A 26,086-nucleotide genomic window follows, 5' to 3' on the forward strand; every position below is an offset into this window, starting at 1 on the left:
CCCCGCCCCCCCCCCCCCTCTATTTCATGTAAATCCAACAAGCCGACCAGTTAGCGCGACGCACGGGATGCCTTATATGTCAGCGAAGTAGAGATGCACGCTGCGACGCGTGGTCCATCGTGGTTAGGAATGAGAGGTGTAAATGGGGGATGGTTCGGAGCGACGTCCCAGCATCCCTTAAAGTCCTGACGGGAGCCTATTGTGTTTCAGGGCTCCACTCGCCGCACGAAGGACTGGCCAGCGGCTCCGGACAGGGTATGTCAGGCCTGGCCTACTACCAGCCCGACCACTCTGGCTCAGCGGGTGTCGTAAAGTACCCGGAGAACGGACACGACACCCTGTCGGATTTCGTGACGTTCGTCTGCCAGGAGGCCGAGAACACCCAGCAACTACCCCAGGTAGCTTCCGTCTCCGTTAAATGCGCGTCGAGCTGCCCCGTGTGACGTGCTCCAATTGCCCTGGGCCACGGCACTGCTATGTCACTTCTCGTATATGTGTATATCGTTAGGAGCTATCGACGAGAGCCTCTCGTTAGAATGAGAATGATCAGTCGTCATCCGCGTCGCGAATCAGTTGGACCGAGTCGTCCTCGGTACCAGGTCTTAGATCCGGTCCAGGGTACGTGGAGGACGCACGGGTCGATCGATGATCGGTGCTGTGCGATTTTCAGGCGCAGCTCGCGGGACCGCGGACCCCCGTGCAAAAGTTCTCACAGTATTATCCGAGCTCGATGCTACCGCCGCCACCCCCGGCGCCGATGGCCCGGCCCGTCGCCATCATCCGCTCGACCGGTGAACTCACAGCAGCCAGTGCCAACTCACCGCCGACCTCCTCGACCTCGCCGTCCGATCCTTCCGACCTTGGAAGCAGCCAGGACCAGCAGATGGCTGCTGCCGCGGCCGTCGGACTCGTCAGTTCACCCTGTCAGAGCTCCGTTGACCCCAACGGCAGGAAGAGCCCCGCCAGGATCCTTGTGACGGCGCCCCACACCAGCAGAGAGTACACCTTTGCTCACTTTCACTCCCAACCTGGTCAGGTGAGACGTCACTTCCTTACTCTTGGACACTGAAGAGATCGCTTGGTCTGTGTTACATTCTTTTTTTTTATTTCAGCAAATCTTCACCTACCCCACCATCAGCTCGATGTCAGGGGTCATCTCGCCTACGAACCTTTCACTCTTCTCATCCCCGGTCTCGGTCACCAGGCCCGTCGCCACCCAAAGATCTGTCTCGAACGTTCCACCTCGCTGGAACACTGCGCCGTTCATCAACCTGGAGGATGATTACAACATGATCGCCCCTATCATCGCTGGCACAGCCAGTGAACCACCGTCTGCCATGGATGAAGGTATGCACATCACTTATTCACATCAGTGGTCACATTTCTGAGCAGGAACTCTGCACTTTCAGAACGCTACTTTCATCCCGTGCACTCGAGTAGCGTCGTGGACAAGAGTGGACCCGCTGGAATGATGGGAACTGACCTCGGTGGTGTAGGCGGGGACCCTACGTCGCATCATCATCAGCAACAGCAACAACAGCAGCAGCAGCAGCAGCAACAACAACAGCAGCAGCAACAGCAACAAGTGATGCAGGATAAAAGTGGAAGACCAAAGTCTCCTCCGTGACACTGGAGACTTCCTCTCGTTCGTCTCGTTCGTCTTGGTAAATTAAGAGGACTCGCAGGACTCGTAGGACTCGTAGAACTCGTAACGAATCTGTGGCGATCGCAGGAGCGCTCGGTGGAATTACTCATCGTCTAGGTCATTCCTCTGGACGTGTTTCGGTGCTACTTAATAAGTAACTTTTGCCATCCCCCACTTTAATGGGAGGCAATGGAACAATGAAGCAATGACGCGAGGTTACATGGACGCCGGAGGGATCGGTAGGAAGTCGAGGAGGAGTTTGAGCGTACGTCGAATGGCGAACGGGCTAAGAGATTATGAAAAAGAATATGAGAAATCGGCTCCATCGAGACGACCCGCTGATCGCTGGCTAATTAACTTTACCTACCTATGCCTAATGCTCAGGCTAGTGCTAACACTAGTGAGGACTAGTGCTCAGGCTAGTCACCAGAGGCTGCTAGTTAGATACAAACTAATTAATTGTAATGATAATTGACGGTTAAAAAATGGTTAACGTGTTAATCGATTATTCATAATTAATTATAGCTATTACCATGACGTTAATTGGCTAATGGAGCCTATCAAAATGACAGACAGGAAGTACACCTGCGCGCGCAGGCGCTTGTTATTTCGCGTAAATAGGGAAACGAACGGTATCGGAAAGGAGAAACAAACGTGAAGTGAGGAGGGTGAAAGAGAGAGAGGAGATACGGACATGGGCCGTTATCGAGACAAAAGAGGAGATCAACAGTATCATTTTTTGGAACAAGAACAAAGTCGTTCGAGATTATCGCACCAGTTCAGAGTGCTCGGCTGTAACAAAAAGTATCGGGTCAATCCTTATCGGAACATTGTTAAAAATCAGGAAGAAGGGAGTACCTACGGCGCTGCGGAATGAATTAACGGGGGGGAAAAAAAAACGAAGAAAAAATCAAAAATATTTATATAGATGCCAAATCAAAAGATCGAGTGATTCGATAATTATAGTTGTTTAGTTGATAACTCGTTTAAGGTTAACCTCGACCTCCAATCGGGCTTACTTATTGTCAGTCATCGAGTGACCCATCGTGCACCGTTCTTGGCACGTGTCCGCCATGAGACTTTCGATACTCCCTTCCTCGTGACCTTTGATTGTAAAACACGGCCGCATCCTCTCATTCAGTTAGTACACACTTACTATCCCTACAGACGGATTAATCTCTATTTACGCTGCAAAATCCTACTATTGTTACTAATTACTAACGCTGCTGCTACTACTATTACTACTACTGCTACTACACACTACTAATACAACTACGCTACAACAACAACTACTGCTACCGCTACTATAATATAATAACACTATTTACTATTATCGCTATACTAAATAACACAACTACTACTATTATTAACATTTATCGAAAAAAAAAAAATGAAGGAAAAACAAGAATAACAACAACCAGTGCTACTATTACCGACTATTACTCTTAATATTTACGATTATTATTAACGCTGCGAATTAATACTACCTAACACTACACTATACACGTAATACTATTACGAATACTGATACTACTACTGCTATTACCTAACGACTACTTTATTACGTAACCGAGAGCTACGAAGCCGCAATGTAAATATATTTGAAAGACTCGAGTTGTAAGGAATAGTATTGCATACTAACGCATAGAACGAGGAACGTGAATTCACATAGACACGCGCGCCAAATGCTCAACTTCAAAATGTTGGAGGAAAATTTTTCAAAATTTCTTTCCCCAACAAAAAAAAAAGAAACGAGATCGCATGGAATCGTAACGGAAGGGCAAAGAGTCTCGAAAGTTTGTACGCTTATGCGAGGGCGCCAGTAAGCCGTTGAGCCGTATTAGTATGGTAAAAGTAAAAGAAAAGTAAATAAGAAAAATACACTTCGGTGCCAAGCAAAGCTAAGATAGTCGAGAATACGCTTAAAAAAAAGTATTTCCTAGGATTCGTTTTTCTTTTTTTTTCTTTCTTTTCCCCCTTTTTTTCTATAAAATCTAAGAGCACGCAACACACGAACGCTAAAACGTAATGTGCGAGACGTAGGACGTAAGCCGAATGGCATAAAAAGAAATGGGGTGGTCCGGGAATGCGGAACGCGTGTCCTTTTGAGGATAAGCGAGAGAGAGAGAGAGAGAGAGAGAGAGAGAGAAAAGAATTTAAAAAAAAAAAAGAAATTTTCCACAAACCTCGTTGCTCCCAGAAGGCTCGGCTTTAATGTAACGACAGTGCGTAGCAGGCGATAATACGAATAGGCAGACCGAAGACACAGAGATAGTTAGCTAGATAGATGATAGATATATAGTTAGATAACTTAGTAAGATACATTTAGATAGATATAGATACGTGTAGATAGACGAAGATGGAAATGAAATGAAGGAGTGAGTGAGAACGAGTGTCGAGAAGACACGTGAACGAGTTCATGATTTTGGATAATGGCGAAGCGCGGAGGGATAGGGAAAAGTAAAGAGAGAGAATCAAGGAGAAAGAATGAAAGGAAAGAAAAAGGAATAATTTAGACGAAGGTGGCGCGCGTGCTTTCGCGAAACTTCGCTCGATCGTTTCCTTTCGCCGGCGAACGGTCAGGGAGCGTCCAATATGGCGTCCGTTTGGCGTCCAAGTTAAAACTTTCGCGTTAATGTCTCGAACTGCCTTGAACCGAAAGTGCATTAAAACTAAAATTCGTACGTACGTTTAAATACGTGTATAAGTTCGTGGAAGTTTTACGTAACGATATGTATTATGAGGTTAGGGGCCGCCTAGGTGATGACTTTTCTACACTAGCGGGTAGCTTCGCGTAGAGACTGTCGAATTTGGCCATGTTTTTCGATCGAACGTAGCCCTAGGCCCGGGCCACCCTGGCGACGTAGACGTTAGCAAGACGCTGCTGAACGTTAGGGAAAAACAGAAACAGCAGAGGAACGCTGTCACACGGTAATCCTAGAAGCAATATTAAACATGGGAAACCGTGTGACCGGGCGTGAATATATATATATATATATATGGCTGGTAGTGTTTGCCACTGAGAAACTTTTCCGGGCACGCAGGTACAACCAACAGTTAACAAGAGCAACGACAGGAGCAGCAACGGAAAAAAAAAAAATTAAGAAAAAAAAAACTAAGTAGCCATGGGAGTGCGCTTGCTTTAGTCCTTGAGTACGTGATGAGTGAGCGAGAGTGATGAGGACGCTGATTTAAAATGATATTATTTAAAAAAATAGTACGGTAGAGAAACTAAGGCAACAACGACAAGAAGCAACAATAATATTATATTAATAATAATACCAGTAACAATAAATTAATGATAATTGTAACGATTACGATAACGATAATAGTACGATTATAATGACTATTAATACGGTAATACGGTGATTACAATGATATACATATATTATATAAAATACAATGATATATTTATCGAATATTTATTGAGCAATAACACATTGTGTAGCATGGTTGTACAAAGTAGGTAATGCGTGAGAAAGAGAGAGGGGGCAGGGAGGGAGAGAGTGAGAGAGAGAGAGAGAGAGAGAGAGAATGTAAGAGAGAGGTAAAAAGGACGCGCGAGCTTAAGGAGAGAAAGAGAAGCGAGACAAAATGAACAAAAGAAGAAAAAAGAAGAAGAAGCGCACACACAGACACACACACACACACACACACAGACACATAAAGACACAAAAATGAGGAAGTATCGATAAACGCTAAATAACTGATAAATACGGAAACAAAGTAAATGATGCGTCGAGTGAAAGAATACAAGAAGAAAACAAAAACGCGATTTTTTGGACTTTATAGTCCGACTTAATGTATTTTCGTTTCACGATCAATTTTTTTACGATTGTGAACGGAGTTCATGTTATATATCAGGGATTAGACTAAATAGTATAATACGCAGCGAGCGAGGTGGCAAAAAGGTAGCGAGTAGTATGAGCCAAGAGATAGAGGGGGGAAAAATAAGAAATAAAAAGTGAGTCGGTAACGAAGAACGTAAACATAAAAATGAGTGTGAACAAAGGGACGAAAGAAGAGGAAAAAATGGAAATCCCGCCTTCGTCGACTGGCCCAACGAAACCAATTAATTAATTGCCAGGGATTCCATCAGCCAATCTTTATCCGCAATTGGTAATTGTACAGGCGCACAATTGTACAGGGGGTTTCATCCGAGAGGGCCATACTCATTTGAGAGCCCTCGTGGCCTCTCACGTCGCTGAACAGTGGCCGCCTATCGATCATTTCTCCGAACTATTCGTATCGATTAAGTGACTTGATCGATATACTCGAAAAGCTCGTCCCTCGTATCGTAAGGAAGATACCTGAACTCTGTTACACCTTTTACCCATGAATTTACGCTGAGACGGCTCTTTGTCACCTCTAATCGCGCCATTATACGTTGTGTCCATACTGTCTCAATTAATATTATGTATTATATATCCGACAATATTGATTATTAAAATTCTTAATACATACAAGATGGCGGGACGCCCTTGTTGTACCCTGACTGTTCCTTCTTTTATAGATACTTGACCGTAACCATTTGGTTCCCTTTGTTGACGTCGGAGCGCCACTTGTCAGTTTTGTCATGCCAGGTGAGCGCGTCTTCCTCGCGCCATTTTCTTTGTTCTTTGTCAGTCAGTTTGATCGTGTGTGCCAAAGAGATATTCAATTATACTTTCTTCGTTACAGGAAGTGCCTTAGGGATCACTGACTTCCGGAATCTTCGTAGCACGCAACGAATTCTAGAACTTCGCGCAATTCCGTATATGTTTATCAAAATGGAGTTTATTGTTTCTTGAATAAATAATAATATAATAGAATGTTTTTTATCTTTCGGTCGATCGTTCCCTATACCTCCTTTTCAACGATTGAACGATGGTAATAGCTCCCATGATACAAATAGACGACGTATGGCCACTAGTGGCTCTGCGCATTTAATCCAGTGGGACCCTCTCTACTTTGATTGGCTGACTTTACGTATGTTTTGTAGTCATGCCGCAACATCAGTTCTATTTTGAGGGGTCATCTTTTTACGAATCGAAACGTAAATAATAATCTCCTTAAAGTTAAACGGATGTCGCTTTAAACGTGACGTCATCAGTTTCTGCGCAATCTTTACCAAAATACGATAGTGGCTATATCTCGTCTATTTGTACCATGATAGCTCCTAGAGAGTTTTTTTTTCAAAAGTCTTACGGTTTAGTTTTTTCTATTTTGTTTATCTTTTTTATTACAGTCTTGGAACTCTTGATCGAAAACCAATAGTACCGTATATTTCGATCACAAATCGTCAGTTGACGATTGGACGTCGCGTCGTTTAAATCTTCGATAATTTTTGTCTCGTCGAAAGGTAAATACAAAACGTTAAATTCATTCGGTGTTCCTCTACGTGTGACCTTGATTCTGTGAGACTTATTGTTAGCGGCAATGGTGAGTGATTAACGGATACATAATAAAATATAGTTATAAGACAGATTAAAGTTGACAAAGACGATAACACTCGATCCAAGATAAAATTCTGAATTTTTGTTATACATATATTATAAAAATAACTAAATCTTCGTCCATGCAAAAAGTAGTTTATGATTTATCGTATAGTTTCTGAGATATAAAAAATGATTGGTAATTTGCACTGTATAGATATACACAGACTATAAAAATATATAACTTCAAAATTGATTATCATCATTTTGAGTACGGTTAAACGTAATTATTTTCGGATCGAATGTTATTTTATATTTACTCATTTATTTTTTAACTAAACATCTTGGAATTTGTTAATGTTCGTTTAATCCGGGATTCTATATTACTATTATGATTATTATCACCCAACCACCTTAACGAAATAATTAAATTCCAAGGGTGACAAAATCAGGATGGTGAATTTGGGTAATTTTTTGTTAACACACGTTCATACTATCATATAAATTTGAATGAAATTTATTAAACCAGACATTGCGAAGTTCAACGTAGTCCAAACGAAAGATTCACAGTTGATTTCACAAAAAATTTAACGAACGATTGAATTATAAATTAAACGTGTAAATAATGAGCTCCGAGTGAATCTAATTAATTAGCTGAGAAGCAAGGTGCCAATTAAATAGTGCAATATAAAGGCATCCTTGATAATTCTGGAATGTTTACAAAAGAATTTTTTTTAAATTAATATTATTTTACAGATCAATAATTAAACTATATACAGACATTCGGAGTGACGATAGCTCTCTAATTTTTACGCAGTACTACTATATTATGCAATAAATTATCAATTAGCGAGAGTCTTACTTTTTAAATTTTTAACGAATTCACTATGCGCTCGTGTAAACTAATTACAAAATTTTTGATGCACTGTCAATACTATGAATTTCATTATTGCACGCAGCTACTGTCGGCACCACTGTGCGGTAATGAAAATTGGATATACAATATAATTTCTATAGATACCGAGTAGTAACTCATAACGATTAAACGTTATCGCTATATAAATTCGTGATAATTAAACTATACACGTTATCGTCACAGTAGGTACAATATTCACATGCTGTAATAAAAATACTCTAACCAAAAGTATTAGGAGATAAGTGTAAGTGCTCTTGCACAGTAAAAGTGGATCGTTTGAGTAGCGCGAGAAGATTCTCACTTTTAATTCATTTAATTAAAAAATTATTCAAAGAGACGGATGTTGCGCGGAGGATGTGATTAATACCGAATCCAAGAGTAAATTTAATTCCATCCATCTCTTTACCAATTGAAAAAAACTTGTCGCGTCAAAAGCGCTATTTTTACCTCCATGAACACATAAGAAAAAAATGTTATTTCGATATGTCAAAATTTAAAGTCACATATTGCTCAATGGTACCCTTCGGCTACGATAAGCTTCATTATCTTGGTTGTCGTGCATTGAAGGTGCGCATTAAAATTTTTAAAAACTGCTTTAAGTTATCAAAATAAAACGGAAAATAAATGTCGAAAATCTATCATTTTAAGCACAGCCAAATGGAAGCAGTCCGTATACGGTCGTGCACTGTTATGTGTAACAACGTAGCGTGTTGTCTGTTGTATCTTGCTGCGCCTCCAAGTAAGCAAGCTGGCCAGCGCTAGCCGTAAAATATAATATTTACGTGTGTTTTAAGTACGTAAATGCCATTCAACGTGTCAGCAGTGGAAGCTGTTCGTTGATGTAACTTCGACCTCCGCTAACGATCGATTCGAGAAGGCCTCTAGTAGAAACGATAAGTAGATATAAGAGATTTCCGCTAGGTAGAGCCACTTACATTTAAACCGAATTGATCACAACGCCAAGAGTCGACTAATCGTTCAAATGGCGTCGGACAAACGGTACTTAACCGAAAAGTGACTGTAGTTTAAAATCTCATATCTAATCAGTACCAAAAAGAATCAATAGATGGCATTTGACATGGACAGTGGCGCCGCCAGACAGACCGATCAATATTATCGATCGAACCGCTTGCTAGATTTCCTCATCAATTCTCTTAGGCTGGTCTCAATCGATCAAGCGAATCACAAGTTCAGGCTAATTTATCAAATTGCCGCAATTTGTCTATCTACGTATAAGTGGTCTAGTATCATTTACAAAGCAGCACACGAGGAACTCTGTTAGCAGCACAAATTGTGCCTGTTGACGGTTTACTCTTCTCAATCCCTGATGACGACTATTCCTTTGTCTGGCACAGCTGCCTTAGTGCGTTCAAGGTGACTTCACAGTGTGAGCTCGACGCAGTCCAAGATTTCTCTTTATAGCCAATCATATTATAGAAATTCGCTCAAAGAGATTGACCTTCACGTAGAACAAAAGCAGGATGGCTCGACAATAGGTTCCTGAACTCTTCTCGTATATACTTTGAGCAGCTGACAATGTACCCTTAAACGCAAGATAACAATATCAATTGAAACGTGTAAGCAGCAATCAATATAATTGCTACTGTCAAATTTAATAACCTACCTGATCTTCACGTCGGGATCCTGAATGACCTCACCATCACAGTTCCAAACGCTTAGTTCCGAAATCAATCGAGACGAATTGATCTCGCCACCAGGCTGCCCGTGTAATGTGGGCAGGGCTCGGAATGTGAATTCTCTTGCTCTGTAGACCTCGACGAACGGTAGATCATACTGTATAAATAAATAGTATAATGAATCGTTTAACGCACTCGCATCCTCTTTAAGAGAGCAATCGATAACTTGATCCTTACCAGAGTCTTGTGTTTGCTAGTGAGCCTGAGTAGCACTCTGATATTGTTTAATAGAGAAGTGTGCCTAATTAAAATAATATCAACACAGCCATCTCCTATGTGACAATGCGGACTAAATCCCAGTGGACTTCTGGAGCATGCGCAGGAAACATTAGCACCATTTACCATAAAGAATTTTCCTCTGACAGTCAACCACCCTGGAAGATCAGACGATCGTTACACAAACAAACTATAAAACATAAATTATGAAATATAAAAATATATATACTTGAGATTTCTTTATCGGGCACGGTATTATGCATGTGCTGCAGGCATCTGGTACAATTTTCCATACACCTGGTGCTACCTGCTGGATGACAAGGATCCGATAAGAGTTCTATCTCACCCTCGTATCCCTTGTTAGCAATAATCTTTTTGAAACCTGAAAAATAAAAAAAAGGTTGCTTTATATAAATTACGCAGAGAAATGCCAAAATGCTTTTTTTCCATGTATCTAATAGATGCTGCGTCCTCTCACCGGAATAATCGTATCTCTGTGGTCCCATCCAGCGAAATTTCTCACTGTCTCTGATCACGTCACCCAGGTAACCGTAGCTTAGGACGCTGGCATATAAACGCACTAGGGAATGATTATTATGAACAGACGAGAGATCAAGTCCCGTGCTGTCGCCAAATATCACGTGAATGGCGGCAGTCTGGACATCGGTGGTACCGTGAAGACTATAGGCCACTGTATCGGTACTTCCGCTGGGTATAACGCCGACGGGTAAATTAGGTGTTGGCAAATTGACGTCGGGGTCGTTGGGATCAATCTGCATATCTTTAGCTGCCCTGAGCACCAGACCATTAAAGACTTCGGCGAATGTACCGTCGCCCCCGACACAAACGACCGCCTAAAAACAAAAGACATCTTTGATGGAAGACATAAGAACACCACAAACAAGAGTCTCATATCCTAGTTGACCTTTTAAACACTTTAGCCTAGCTCTCTTACTTGGATATCATCCATACTAGCCGCAAGTAACGTGTCCCGGATGTGTCCAGCTCGTTCTGTGATCATAAGCTTGGTCTCGACTTCGGCGATGTTCATCAGAGGCTGCACATCCCTTTCCCAAATCTTAAGGCCCTTCTTCTTACCCCCAAAGGGATTAACAAACACCATTATCCTACGTGGCCGATGACTGAGTCCTGAAACAAATAAAATTTCCCAATTGGAAAGTATCGAGGTGACGAAAATTGTTGTGAAGAATAAACAAAAAAGAAGACTAAGCGTAGATAAATGATACCTTGCGTAAAACTACGTCTGAGAAACCGCACGAGAGTATAAGTCAAGAAATTGATCTATTTCGAAATAAATTCCTAATGTCAAATAAACCCGTGTCGATTTATTTTATTACTTAGATTCAACAATTGATCGAGGTAAACCAGTTTTTTAAAAGAAAACAAGATACCACTCTAATTTGACCTTGACTATGTTAGCTCGGGTACGCTTTACGATGACCCAATGTATACGTGGGATAATTTCCCTTTTAGATTCAAGTTCACTATTTATGGGCGACCATGACTCTAACCCTGGACCAACCATGAAAGACCCAGTGACTTTTAAACAATTTATATCCAAGGGCCTAATCCTAATACCTAGACGCCTGGAGGCACTGGAATATCCAGCAGCCCGACAACCTGACTATCAAAATTCTGAATAGCCCAACGCTCAGGGCCACCAATTGCTCGTTTCCTCTGGCACCTTAAATTACTTAATCAATTTGTACGCATTTGCACGGACAAGCCACATAAACAAACTCATTTGTACTCTCCTGCACGAATCGCGTAAGACCTTAAAGACCTCATGTGAACCCACTTGCACTCATGTTCATAACTTTTAATGACAGTTGAAAATAAAAAAACGTGCCACTACGATACACGCACGGTGCATTGTCTACAAAGTCGTACCCGTGTCCGGTTCTTGTCTCGAGATAATAAAAGATAATCCCACCAAGGTTATGCGAGGGACATGTTAATGATCAATAACGTTTCAGTTATGTTTATGTGCATATATCCGAGCAAGAAGTATAATTTTCCACTGAGCCATCAGCAATTTGTCATGCTGAATGAAAAAAACTTATTTTGTTCGTATGACGTCAATCGACTGACTAGGTAAAAATTTCCAGTCTCTTGCAAGATCAGCAAGTAATAATTGTTGGCCGGGATTACTGTGGTCAGTCGAGCGTCGGCTCTGCATTAGTCGCCGACCCACTAAAAAGACGCCTTTCTAGATCGCTACAATGAACTCGGCACTAGGTAATGATTTTCAGTCAGGTTATAATGGCGCGAGGAAAGGTAAAGCGTGCGTTATCCGTGGTCGCTTTTATCTACCTGAAACAAAAGGTAGGAAAAGATCAAACTAAAGATCATAGGAATATCTGCTATTAGGCTTATCGAAGTTACGATAATGATTGTTAGTGATAAATAAAAAGGCTTACCTGATAAATAATTCCTTATAGTCTTGACCCACGACGCCACTTGTCTGGGATCAGTGTGGCTCATGGTGACGCTGTGATGACTCCATTTGTTTTTAGGTCCACGTGCTGCATAATGAAGAACAAAGCTGGTTGGTGCCAGCGACGGGGACGTCGGCGACGTCGCTGGTATCTTTTCCTTGGTAACGTCACCGGGCGTCCAATCATCTCCATAATGAGCAGCCAGTACATCCGTAAGTGGGAGGGTCCATCGTGCTGGTGAAACAATGACAAAAGTTAAGGTCATCGGATATAGAGGAAAAAACTTTACATTTACGTACTATGCGTCAGTCTAATTTTTTTTTTTATTTCAAAGTCCTTGAACCATTAAGAAAATAATGGACGGAACAATGAACCGTCACTAAATGTACTTTGAAGGAACAAACAAACCGAGTGCGATAGCACTCGGAAATCCCAAGTTACGATATCGGTACAATAATAATATGGTATATCTGATAATGAATCGACACAGATAAACAAATCAAATTATTCATTGTCGATAATGATAATCGATTGGGTCGGGACTTTTCGAAAGTTTGAACGATAGGAATATCGATAACGGTTGCGGATAATGTGAAAAATCAAATACTAGAGAAAGGAGTGGTCAACAAGATGACCAAAGTTCGTTCACATTATAACATCCGTAATGTCGTCATAGTGATTGTTAATTTGCATACCAGGAAGAAGATACTGACTAACCCAAGTACATTGGTTAATATACAACAAACGATGTAGAGGAAAAGGTAACTACGATATCCATACAATTGTACCGTATTAGGATCGGGCAATGGTATGTCCTACTGGGGAAAAATTGTATGGATTTCCTGAAAAATAATTCATGGTGAAATATCGTTACTCTGTACGAGGCTTTATGGCCGCAGGCGAAATTATTTTGAAATTCCGTGTCACTCGTTGTAAATGTGCATTTACGCTTATGCGAAGTCATAGCGTTTCGCAACGCGCGACATTTTTTATAGGATCTTGCGACGGTGTGGCAAAGCGCGATTTAATGTCGGCGATGTAAATATTTTACGATGAAAATAAAATTCCTAAAGTTTGGTATTGGTCGAAGACGAAAATGAAGGGAATAACAAAAAAAGGCTGGAAAGTTTCGTCACGGCAGCTGCGAACGTTTATAATTTTAGGCGACGACGAAAAGCTCATAACGACAACACTTGGGAATGAGGTTAAAAGTCGATGGACGAAAAAAAGTTTTCAACAGGAAAAATACGAGCTTTTGCATTTTTGGACGTTGGCCAGGTACGCTAGGATTTCGTTTTCCTTCAGGATTTTCTCGCAGACGGCGCTGCCGAGCGGAACGACCGTAATAATTTCATCCTGTGCTCGAAAAGTAATAGAATTCTTTCGGTTCCGCTCGTAACTGAAAAAACATAAGTGTAATATCGAAATTTTGCGATAAAAAATGTTAAGGTAATTCGAGTTGCCTCACTGAATATTCCAAATAAATGCAAAATGTTAGGACGTCCAAGTCAGGAAAACACGTTGGTAGCACTGTGACTGTCTAAATACTGAGAAAAAATAATGAACTAATACAACATTTTAGAAACTTTGTTATCACAACAGGATATCGTTAGACGTATATTTAATCAGCTGTTCTTTCTTTTCTCATCCGTAGAATACAATTAGATGAAAAAAAAAATAAATGTCAAAACTTAACTCTACCGGAATCAAATGTAAAGATAATAATTTAGAAACCGAAAGGCTTGATCGGCCAATACGCGAAACAACGACCTCTGAGACTTACTGAATTCTTGAAAATTGGAGTGAACTTACAGTGAGAGAAAGGACGCCTGACGAGAGTAAACGAACTGGTGCTCTAAAAGCGGCAGCGTCATCCGCCAACAACTGAATATTATTGGAATCTCATGCGAAGAACCGTATCCAAGGTCGCATATAGTCACTGCATTCTAGTGATATCTCTATATCTCGTAGTGGCTTCAATGCTAAGGATCTGATATCTCGACAACAGGGGAAAAAAAATAAGTGACCCTATTTACGTGACGACTGACAGTTGGTGGTCCAATGAGAGTTCGTCCCTGACCCGCAAGAACCTGGCCTGTGTTCAGGTGCTGTCAATTCGACTGACAGTGACAACAGAATAGAGTGAGAGACACCTTGGAGTAAAAGAGATAAGCTTTGTTACAGTTGACGACAACTGTCATCGATCTTTTTTCCAACGACATGGCTACTGGTAGGGGAGCGATCGACCGGTTTGCCATCAGCTGCCAACAACGACTTCGGCTTGAATGAACTTACCACGAAGGAATCGAGTAAATGAATCAGGTGACACGAATAAGGCAGAAGGGAATCAGGTCAAGTGAAATTTTTACTTACTGTAAGGTGCACGTTCTGTCTCCCAGATGAGCGTACCACGATGAAAGTAAACCCGGCACCGTTTCTTTCTTATAACGAAGGTATTGAGTAGGACAGACCTTGAGGAATGATCCGATTCTTGCATGGTGCCGGGACTGCCAAGAGACATCGGTGTCTCTTGGATCAATTAGGTAAAGCCCATAGAATATGGAAGGTGATAAAGAGAAGCTGGTCTAACGGGTCGTTGACTTTAAGTTCTCGTTCTCCTTGTTCGTTCCCATCGATCGACCCGTTGTGCAACGAGACGGGAAGCACAACACTAACTGCTCTGCGTGTGACTACGCCGCTACTGAGTCTCCTCGATTTTCACATAGGAAAGGCGCAAGCTAGACTCCACACCGAACCTTGCTCCGACCGCTGGCTCGAGCCGACCAGAGCCGACTGAAGCCGACTGTAGGATCGGTCAGGAAGTCGTTCGCGTTCGCTATCCCTCAACTGCTTAGTCCGGGTCTCAACCTCAGTAGGGAGTAAAGGAAATGTCTCTTTCTGCACATGCGAGAAACGAAGAGAGAGACCATATGGTTTTAATTCCATTCCGTTTCGTTCCGTTTTAACGTATCCGAGGTTAGAATATAAAACCTTTATTTATTGTTCAACTGATTATTTTATGTTACGTATCGAATCGCGCCGCTGGACGTACCGACTGAGGTCTTAGTGCTGCCTCTCTTGGTTATTCAGGGAAATATACGACTCATTTACTTCGATTTATACGTTTCTGTTTTACCGGTAGAAGGTAAAAAATAAACACCTTACGTTCGCTATTTGCTCGTTGCGCAGTGTTATGATTCTACGTTTCAAGGTCAGTTATTTTGTACCATGATATATTTGTAAATAATAATGGGGTCTTCGTAAACAGAAGAGCAAACCGCAATCAGGTCTTAAATCATACGCGCGACTGGGGCAATGAAAATATTGGCGTCTGATAACGTTTCTTGTTATCACTGTAATTGCTTTATCCTTATTGTTGACTAGAATCATTTATACACTTTTTCATCAGCAGTAGAACATGCGGGCGATAAAGAATTGGAGTTCATTGCCTCATCCGCGAAGAATGCTTGTCTTTGTAAAACTAAAGAGTTGTTTGGTTTTTAAAAGTTTTGAATATACACGATTGTATTCTTTTCTATGTTGTACCATCTGGTTCACTTCAGTTGTCGTATACATATATGTTTATGAATCTATCATTAAGATAATTCAATTTACCTTCAAAAATTCTTAGAATGCTTCTTCGTGTCTGGGACGACTTAATATCATTCTTTGTTTGAATGAAAACATTGAAATTAATCAAAAGTAACTGGCACCTAGATTAACGCGCATGCGATACCATTATTGAACAAAAGGCAAAGGTGTCAGAAGAACCCCTTAGTACTGCTCGACTATAGTTGCACTAGACATAACTATAGCTATATAGATGCCGGGGAATGTTCGTGGAACATTCTGGAGACTCGTTCGGCGCACGCCGCCGTTTTGACGAGACTGACTTCGAGCAGGGCCGTAACAAGAATTTCTAGAATTGCCCGTATTAACTGAAAACTTAAAATCGAGTAATTTCCATTTTACTACTTATCAACAATAGAGAAAATTTTGTAATTTCCAAATTCCTCTTATATCCTTTACCTTTTCTTTTAATTAATAAAATTTGATTTCAATACTCTCAAGTTTTAGATAAAGACATAATGTCGTGTCTAAATCCGGTATCGCTTACTGATTTTAAATTATTTATTTCGTGCAACAGGGCTTCATATCTTTCAAGTGCGATCATCTAAAGGACAATCACTTATTTACCAATGGCCAAAGGAACTCTAGATGAGCTGAGCATTAGTAAGTTTTGCGCGGGAAACATTCCGCCGAAGAACAAGCTTCGAGACTGCTAGGTAGTGGACGGCATTCCTATTCGATCACTGTTCGCATACACTCTCGCATCTCTGACAATAAGATTTTCATCACAAGCTCAAGTTAACGGGATGACGGATGACCTGTACGTTTGAACCGTAGCGTACGCGTCGATATTGCATCCAAGAAATCAAATTCCAAGTCTACATATTATAAAACAATTTCCATTGCGTCTGAAATTGGCGATTTTATAACCTAAAAATAATAGACAACTTTGGATGTTAAAAATTATAAACAATACAGTCAGTTTAAATCAATATAAATATATTGATCTTACTAATTTTAATCAATATGTATGTACATTCGGAATATTCTGGCAGTAGAACAGACAAATGCATTGTTACTGTGTAGAATAAAGAGTATTTTTCAGATTTTATGTTTCAATTGACAACCACTGGTGGGTCGTTGTACCACAGATTGGCCCTCAGTCCGTAAAGCACTGGCTGACTTGAAGCAAGCTAGAGTGCTGGCAGCAGAGCACAGTATTGCGAGGCACTGGGCCACAGAAAGATTCACAGAGGTAGGAAAAATACGACCACCGATAGACGTCGCGTAGCGACGCCCTACGGCGCCCTCTCGGACAGTCACGGCTGCTCTCGTGTCTTCCTTAGGAGCTGCTTTTAATACAGTAGAGTATGCATGTACATGTATGTACATATCAGCCGGCGCGGCATGTAAACGCACATACCACATACTCCAGCAAATTTATACTAAGGTGCGATTTAGCATATCGCACAGCGGCTAGAAAACTGCCGCTATCAGTAAGCAGATATGTACTAGGTGTATGGAGAGAATCAATACCTTTGAAATACTAATGCATCTAATGCTACAAGAGTAGTGATTTTGATTAGTATTTTTTTATTTGTATATTCGAAAGCGTAAAAGCGCGTCAATTTGATCGCAGGGGAAAATATGACATGAAAGTAAATGCTGAAATTGTCTGGTATTACCCTCTCGAATACGTTTATAAAATCACCCACCTCAAGTATGTACTTATTTAAAGTGTTCGCTTGAACACACGTGTCTAATTATCGTTCCCAATTAGCGAGTCCTTACGATGAATATTCTGCGAGAATGATACAGCGAGAGGCTTCTACTGATCTCGAGTTAAAAAATGTTGTCAATAGATCTGAAACATTAAAAATTAAAAGATCTTTTTCAACTTTAGTAGTGACGATTGCGACGAGGCTCACAATGGTGCTCAAATAATTTCATTTCTGATTGTAAAGAACCGGCACGTTCTATCCGTGGTTATAAAGCGAAGAGTAATCCCGCGGCCACTGACGTACCCAAAAGTGCAGATATTATTATAATCATTTCTCATAAAAAAATCCAGAACTAACCACTGACAATGGCACATACAATTGTACATAAGTGAAATATATTAAATGGATAATGTAGAGACGTTGGTAAATATATGGAAAATTAGAAGAAAAACAATTCAAACAAGCTTGAAATGTTTAGGAGTAGGTGAACATGCTCCCTTGGTACGTTACTGAGGCTGAAAACGTAGAGCGCATGCGCATATTCGAACCAGCCAATAGGAGGATGGCCGGTGCCACGGTAGGGGCATCGTGGGGGCTCAAGCGGCCTTGCGCGTTTCCTCGCTACTGTGGAAGTTGGAACGCGTCCATTTTGTGAGAACGTACGATCCCGGCTAGTCGACGCCGGTGCAAAGTATAATTCCCGTTCGCTGCGAGTTCACGCCGGTGTTCAGGTTCCTAGGGGCCAGTGGCTGTCTGTCCGCGGCGTCTTCGTCGGTTACATTTGTACGGTGTTGCGTGTGGTTTCAGTAGAGGTTCGCGTTAGAGTTGGCTCGTGTGAGAACCCGACTGAGGCGCTGTGGGTTACAAGATAGACAGGAGGACTCGTCATTACAGCCGAGTCTTCGCGATAGCCGTCCGAACCCATCGTGTATTTCGACTTGGACTGATTTAGTGGAGGCTAGTCTAGAGTAAGATGGCGGAGCTACAGGGGGCCCCGGTAACTCAGGACGCTCTGTCCGTAGCCCAGTTGGAACTTGGTGGGAATCCTAACGCTTTGGCGCTGCGCAGGCCATTTGATCCCGTGGCACATGATCTGGACGCGACCTTCCGCCTTACGCGGTTCGCTGACCTAAAAGGATGAGGGTGTAAAGTCCCTCAGGAGGTTCTTGGTAAACTCCTTGAGGGACTACAGGCGGACGATGGTAGCGCCCAGGATCATGAACATGCCCACTTTATGCACATGGCCATTCCGCGCATCGGTAAGTTCCTACGAGTATGCAGACCTGGTACTATTCCGAAAACTTTACTGCCAACTTGAAACCCTGCCGTACTGCTTTTGATCTCCAGTGAGAAGATCCTTGGACGTACTGCATCCTCTTTTGTTACAATTCACCACTTTATTATCCTTGTACAGTAATTTTTTTCTGTCAATTTTTAACTGCCAATGACGGTGACAGGATTTTTAAATAACTTATCGGCAAACGTCATTCGACTCGGTGCATCCATTTTTTTTTGTCTCTGTTGCAACAGTTGTAGATAAACTGACATCACTGTGTTGTAAAATGGAATATCTCTGATATAGGACGCTATAGGAACGCATTATGCATAATTTAAAAAAAAGTGCATCGGTCCTTGAAAAAGTACAGCAGAATGTATTTTTTACTCTAATCTAAGCAAGCACAATGGCGGCAAGCCGGTCCACTCTACGGCTGCTCGCATTGGTCGCCACGTTGCGTCTCCCGCCTAATTCCTTCCCACGCCACCGGAAATCCGACTGTTCTCAACTTTACATTGAAACTTCATTCACGTGGTCCAGTTTAATCGAAACAAATTTGAAATACTCATTGGTATACGTTTTATATTTTCTAACCCTTCCTATTTAATTCTCATACCACAATTCTCGACATCTTGAATCTTGATCATTATTCAATTAAATTAATACTGAAAATCTTTAATTGTTTATTTTTATTATTTTTTTTATTACAGGCATTGGTATGGATTCCTCCGTAACTCCTTTGAGGCACGGCGGACTCAGTCTTGTACAGACTACAGATTTCTTCTACCCTTTGGTGGATGATCCATACATGATGGGTAAGAAATTGAAAATAAGACAATGTATCCTTATTTTCCTTCCTCCATCCCTCCTATCTTCTTTAATACGCATTTCTAGATTCAGTGATACATTGTCAGTTTTCTATTCACTTCGAGCGTTTGAGATGATTTTCAGGTAAGATTGCTTGCGCCAACGTCATCAGCGACCTGTACGCCATGGGGGTAACGGAATGTGACAACATGTTGATGCTCCTTGGTGTGAGTACCAAAATGACTGAAAAGGAACGTGACGTCGTCGTTCCATTGATTATGCGAGGATTTAAGGATTCCGCGTTGGAAGCCGGTACGACAGTCACTGGTGGTCAGACTGTCGTAAATCCATGGTGCACTATTGGTGGTGTAGCTTCTACCGTCTGCCAACCTAACGAATATATCGTGTAAGTAGAGATCGTTTTTAAAAAATTCAACCTTGATATTAACTTGTAACATTAATTGTATCATTGATATTATCTTGTAACATTAATTGTAGCCCAGACAATGCCGTCGTCGGAGACGTCCTGGTGCTAACGAAACCTTTAGGTACGCAAGTTGCTGTCAATGCACACCAATGGCTGGATCAACCTGATCGTTGGAACAGGATCAAACTTGTTGTTAGTGAGGACGATGTACGAAAAGCTTATCAACGCGCGATGGACAGCATGGCTAGGCTTAACAGAATAGGTAATTACTTATAAGATAATACTCATTTGCATTTAGATTGCATTTAAGTTTGTAATTAATTTAAAAAAAAAATATTCTATAGCTGCGCGACTTATGCACAAGTACAACGCGCACGGTGCTACTGATGTCACAGGGTTTGGTTTGCTTGGTCATGCACAAAATTTAGCCAAACATCAGAAAAACGAAGTGTCCTTCGTTATTCACAATCTACCAGTTATCGCAAAGATGGCTGCCGTTGCGAAAGCTTGCGGTAATATGTTCCAGTTGCTGCAAGGACATTCGGCAGAAACTAGCGGTGGTCTTCTCATATGTTTACCACGCGAACAGGTATGTCCATAGTTGTTATATGAAAGAACGTCTACTTCTTTAACTTGTACAGTAAACGATTGGCTGAACGAATAGATTACTGGTTTCACACGCAGAAGGTTAGGGTTCGAATCCCGGTATCGGCCTGAAAAAAATTCAAATTATTAAAATTCCTTCCACAGATAACTGGATCCTGTAGTACAGTGGTGCACTTTTAAATGTTATTGAAGTGTGCTAAAGAAAATACAGGTAGAATAAAAATCACAGGAGAGTTCATCCCATGCTGAATAGCTGTTAATTGGCTATTTGGTGCATTAAACTGCCTGACATTTTTTTCTGGTCTTCTACTTAACCTCTTAACCGTGAATCACGTCTTCTAGAGATTCAGCTATCCATGGCTCACGCTTATTTTGTACATTTGTGTCTGCGTAAACCGTCGATTAATGCTAGATTAAGTTCTTAATAGAAAGTCCGACAAAGAAAATTCATGAAATTTATTTTCCTGTACAGGCGGCAGCATACTGCAAGGATATCGAGAAACAGGAGGGTTATCAAGCATGGATCATTGGTATCGTGGAGAAGGGCAATCGTACGGCGAGAATAATTGACAAGCCTCGAGTGATTGAGGTTCCTGCCAAGGAGAAAGATGGGGAACTTTGGTAAAGGATACATGTATCCAATATTTTCATCGCTCTTATGCACACACTCAGTCACTCAATAGAAATAGACACTGTCCCATACGACGGTGTCACATTAACACACGCGACACAGGCCGACAAATAAACACATACGTTAGTAACTACACTGTCTACTACGAGGTTGTCGTCGAGCGAGACATAACACCTCGGTAAACAATCAAGCAACTGAAGTCTTATAAATTGCGATCATTAGGGTACGTTTTTGTATCTCTTATCTATCGTCCGTAATCAGAAGGAGCACGAGGGTTTGTTTAATTGAAGTAATCGTCGTTCGAAGCTGCCGGGAAGTTCACTAAGTGTCGTTGAAAAAGAAAATTACGCCGAACGGTATTGGTGATTCTATTTGTTTCCTTGTTTCTTTTATTGTTTTCTGGGTATCTTCCTATCAGCTCCGAACGTTTACTAGTGTAGAGAAAACGAGAGAGAGTATCTGGAGTAGATAAAAGAAAAGAACGAAAAAATCATAAGGGAAGAAGATATGCAAAAGAAATGTTTTAGCATAGACCTAATAAGCTTAAGTATACATACTAAGTATAGACTAAGGTAGCACTAAGCACAGGGTAGGCTTGAGCTGCATTTTGTCAAATCCGCAATATGAGTAGTAGGGAAAAACAATATAAAATGAACGAAGCCAACAGTGGAAAGAAGGACCGTAAAACGAATCAAGCTAAGTCTGTTGAAAATGAATAAATAAGAAAAAGATAATAACATAACGTTTGTTGGGGCCTTCTTTCTTGTCAAAGAAAACGTCAAAACTAATAGTAATCGCGCGCGATGCAAATACTTTTAAGAACTAACTGTGCTCTGCGCATAGTGGGGACAAAAGAGAGAAATTAAAAAGAAAAAGTGAAAAGTCGACATCGCGCTCGTTTGGTACGTAATGGTGAAGATCGTCCAAGTGAAAAGCGCGCGTTGTCCAAACTCGGAGGCCTTCTCATTGGTCCATTTATATTTTTCCGTTAGCCCACATCCACGCACGCTCGCAAAGTCGAGCATACCACGTACCCATAGATCTAGGTTATTTGCCAAGCATTTAACGAACGCAAAACGTTCCGGCACTAATGTGAGTTAAGTGAAGAATATAAATGCGAGCCTATTTATCTCGTTACACGTTTAGGGGAATTTTGAAAAAAAAAGGCGAGGCCCAGGACCCCCCTTGTAATACTTACTTTTTCATATAAATAAAAGTGCTACTTTGTCAATAAATCCATCCATGATCTACCGCGCTCCAATTGATCCATCCATGTATTATCCATTGATCAATCTATCCATCTGTCCACTTATCTACGTCATGTACTAGTTACCTAATAACTCGAGAGTGAGGCATCCTCCGCGGAAGTCCGCCAGCAGCTCGTCGGGATGCGCAACGTTTGGCTGGCGTGAACCCTCTGTGTTGCGAAAGAGCGTAGTGTGCTTGCGTCACACGTGCGTGCGGTAGGTTCGTAGCTGATAGCTGGTGCTAAACATTACATTAATGTGTGCGCTATGCTCAGTAGCACAGAGCCGTGTTGCCGATTCGATCGAGATTACTATTATCACGGGTCAAAGATCAGCTGGCTGTGCGATAACACGTTCGTCAGTTGCAAGGCCAGTTATACAGGTAGTAGTTTACTAGTGTTGCTCTGTACGGTCTTGGAGCGTCAACGTCGCTCTCTGGAACACTGTACTCCCGGAGGAGAACGTTCGATTGGTATCCCGACTGCTAACGGATGGTAGCGATAACCACGTGTCGGCAAAAGGCCGTCGCCGCGGCCTTCAGGGCTGTCATCCTCGGCGCCCCCGCTTCTGGTAAAGGAACCGTTTCTGAACGAATTGTCAAGACTTTCGGAATTACTCACCTATCTAGTGGCGACAAGCTGCGTTTTCATATCGCCAATAACACAGGTATACATTGTTTGTACGTTGAACTGATTTTTGTTTAGCTTCTTTTTTTTTCATTATTGGTGCTTTAACGATTGTTGGAAATTCAAGCCTTCTTTCTTCCATTCATTGACAACTTGTTAAACGATTCTTGGACTCTGGTTCATCATCCTTAGTCCACTTACTGATCGTCAATTATCAGTGAATTATCTGAGCTAACTATATACACGTGGGTAACTTAGCGAGATGATGAGTTTTATATCATCAGGTCTATTTATGTGTTGTTGCTGGCGACAGTCTCTTCGATGTGAATTATATATATAACGTCAAGGCGACTGCTTCGAGTCTTTAAAGATTATGTAAAATGCTTCAATAATATTTGTAAAATCAAATAATGCATATGTGGTTCTAATTATTTCAGAATTGGGAAAAACAGTGAAGAGCTATTTGGAGCGGGGAAGCCTGGTACCAGACGAAACTATGATATCACTGATCGGTAAAGAAATTGAAAATCTCGGCGACGCGAACTGGTTACTCGACGGTGAGTCTGCGATAAGAATAACGATATCAACTTGAACTTAACCTTTCATACGTCTGCTAATTCGAAATGTTGTATGACACTGATGCAGGATTTCCCCGAACGATAATGCAGGCGCAGAAGCTGCAAGCTCTCTATCCTATCAACGTGGTATTGAACTTGGTGGTACCCTACTCTCGGATATTGGAGAGGGTGAAAAATCGGTGGGTCCACTTGCCAAGTGGAAGAGTGTACAATATCGGTTTTAACGACCCAAAAGTGGCGGTGAGTTAAAATGAAATTGTTTTCAAGTCGTATTTTCTTGCTTGGTTAAATAATCTGAGATACATTTATTTTTTAAATATTCAGGGAAAGGACGATGTCACTGGAGAGGATTTGTGCCAGAGGGAGGACGACAAACCGGAAATAGTACAAAAGAGACTAGATGATTATGCCAAAAGCACAGAGCCTGTCATCAGCTACTACAGGCAGCAGCACATACTCAGAGACTTTCATGGAAACACCACGGACGAGATTTGGCCCAGCATTCGAAAGTGTGTAGCAGAATTCGTATCGTAGTTTAAATATAAAAACAATACGTATCGCTCACAGAAACCTGATTTTATAGTCCATTTTATATATATGGGTAATGTATTTATTGGTACTTATTTGAGATTGCACGGTAATTTATTCACATGTGCTACAAAATAAATTTGCTAAACATTCCAGTTGAACATCATTATTTCAAAAAATGTCTCCGACACTATAATTTAATGATGTGACATATAGTCCATTCATGACTTCAACGTATTTTTTGTTGACAGTTCGGTTATTTCAATAATAAAATATATTTAGTGCGAAACGATGCACGTGCATACTTTGTAAAAAATATTTCGTCAATCTAAAAACAAATACGGTCCCTTGTTGGGCCTCGGAGGGATCGTAACTCTCTTCTGGAGAGGTAGGACCTCAGGGACATGGGCGGGTTGAAGCCCATTTCGCTCCCTTATATTTCCTACTTTTCCTACTTTCTCCAGTGTTCTCTTTTCTCGCTCCTCACGAATAATCTGGTCCTCGTGTTCAGTCCTTACCATCTCTCTTCTTCACTCTTTCTTTTTCACAATCTTCCTCTGTTTCCCTTCATTAACATCTTCCCTGTCTGCTGCCACGAAACATTTCTACTCTATTTTCTGGTCTCCTATTCTTTCATACGTCTCCCTCTCTCTTCTCCTAGTACATCCTTAAAAACTAAGTTGTTGTTAAAATGTCATTTGAAAAAGGAAAAGTCCAAAGTGGTAGCGCATATAACATACAACATGCCTATTATATTACAGTGACGTATTTAATATATCTCTCATGGTATGGTTATTGCTAATCTTTCACAGACCACATATATGTACATACATCTGTACTTCATATACTGTATCATTATTGCATTTGTCGAATAAATTATCTTGTAACACTTATACACGTGGATATTCTTTTATCTTCTGCGAATATCCGAGAGTACGAATGAGTTCTGTCTCTTTCTTACACTCCTCCGTCCTAACAGCATCCTTCTCCTTTTCCTCCAACCTTATACTTCTATTCCTCTTTTCGGCTATGCTGCATTTTCTCTGCCATTACTTTCATTCCATCAGCAAGTTGCAAAAAGTAAAGGGATTTTTTGAAAGTGCCCTATCACAGTTTATCTGTACCAGCGTGATACAGCTGATTTTCGAATTACTTTAAGTTTATTTTGTCGGAGAAAGTTCACTGGTTTTCTCAGAGATGGCACCACATATCATGCCCAGGAGGTGCTGCCCTCTTATCGGCGAAAATTCGAACTAATGCGAATTCTTTAATACGAATTTTCTCATTGAAATTTCGACGATGGGATTTTTAAATTGAATTCGGAATTATTTTATCCGAGAAAGTTCACTCGTTCTCACAGAGATGGCGCCACATATCATGCCCATGTAGCGGACGCGTACACAGGTCGTTTATATTTTCTATCTACTCACGAGGAATATATTGCACTCAGGTAAGTTTCACACACGTAAGCTTTTATTTTTCTTTGTTTCAGGTACAGAGTATACTAATTGCTGTGGACGCCATGGAACGCTCTGGAAGACTACTCTCTACGCTAGCCGTAGCGCTGCCGTCGGCTTCCTGCCAGCGACGGCCGGTAGGTATGGCAGTGCTTGCCATAGTTCGGTTGGTAAGTACCGTCTGCTGTTCGCTCTCTACACCCAGGAGGTGCTGCCCTCTTATCGGCGAAAATTCGAACTAATGCGAATTCTTTAATACGAATTT

General features: G+C 41.3%; 4 protein-coding genes across 7 annotated transcripts in view; 3 read left to right on the top strand and 1 right to left on the bottom strand.

Annotated features, from left to right (window-relative positions):
• Positions 1 to 6,453, top strand: part of LOC107273381 (nuclear factor 1 B-type) — a gene marked incomplete in the record, with an annotated part of 29,762 nt that extends 23,309 nt beyond the window's left edge. For both annotated transcript variants that reach the window (XM_015751531.2, XM_015751532.2), the window contains 4 exon segments: positions 211 to 398; positions 671 to 1,036; positions 1,113 to 1,347; positions 1,410 to 6,453. In XM_015751531.2, the coding sequence (XP_015607017.1) occupies positions 211 to 398; positions 671 to 1,036; positions 1,113 to 1,347; positions 1,410 to 1,627 (1,007 nt within the window).
• A 1,107-nt stretch (positions 6,454 to 7,560) lies between these two features.
• Positions 7,561 to 15,161, bottom strand: LOC107273382 (ceramide kinase). Of its 3 annotated transcripts, none has more exons than XM_015751533.2 (8): positions 14,721 to 15,161; positions 12,330 to 12,581; positions 10,844 to 11,037; positions 10,367 to 10,742; positions 10,118 to 10,270; positions 9,850 to 10,046; positions 9,600 to 9,769; positions 7,561 to 9,518 (listed from the first exon to the last, which is right to left on the bottom strand). In XM_015751533.2, exons 1-8 carry the CDS (start codon positions 14,866 to 14,868, stop codon positions 9,437 to 9,439), a joined length of 1,572 nt encoding a protein of 523 aa, XP_015607019.1. In that variant the 5' UTR covers positions 14,869 to 15,161; the 3' UTR covers positions 7,561 to 9,436. The 3 variants fall into 3 exon arrangements, with proteins under 3 accessions (XP_015607019.1, XP_015607020.1, XP_024946469.1); XM_015751534.1 differs by lacking the exon at positions 14,721 to 15,161 and adding an exon at positions 12,001 to 12,222 and having other exon boundaries at positions 12,330 to 12,557; XM_025090701.1 differs by lacking the exon at positions 14,721 to 15,161 and adding an exon at positions 12,001 to 12,211 and having other exon boundaries at positions 12,330 to 12,470.
• A 3,104-nt stretch (positions 15,162 to 18,265) lies between these two features.
• LOC107273390 (selenide, water dikinase) lies at positions 18,266 to 22,620 on the top strand. Its single transcript, XM_015751541.2, has 6 exons — positions 18,266 to 18,897; positions 19,625 to 19,729; positions 19,866 to 20,127; positions 20,220 to 20,410; positions 20,493 to 20,737; positions 21,227 to 22,620. Exons 1-6 carry the CDS (start codon positions 18,612 to 18,614, stop codon positions 21,377 to 21,379), a joined length of 1,242 nt encoding a protein of 413 aa, XP_015607027.1. The 5' UTR covers positions 18,266 to 18,611; the 3' UTR covers positions 21,380 to 22,620.
• Positions 22,621 to 22,793: 173 nt separating this feature from the next.
• Positions 22,794 to 24,519, top strand: LOC107273392 (GTP:AMP phosphotransferase AK3, mitochondrial). Its single transcript, XM_015751542.1, has 4 exons — positions 22,794 to 23,298; positions 23,696 to 23,815; positions 23,904 to 24,076; positions 24,161 to 24,519. Exons 1-4 carry the CDS (start codon positions 23,124 to 23,126, stop codon positions 24,368 to 24,370), a joined length of 678 nt encoding a protein of 225 aa, XP_015607028.1. The 5' UTR covers positions 22,794 to 23,123; the 3' UTR covers positions 24,371 to 24,519.
• Positions 24,520 to 26,086: the final 1,567 nt, after the last annotated feature.

This window comes from Cephus cinctus, unplaced genomic scaffold (assembly GCF_000341935.2).
Source record: "Cephus cinctus unplaced genomic scaffold, Ccin1 Ccin1_scaffold1583, whole genome shotgun sequence".
NCBI classification, from domain to species: domain Eukaryota; kingdom Metazoa; phylum Arthropoda; class Insecta; order Hymenoptera; family Cephidae; genus Cephus; species Cephus cinctus.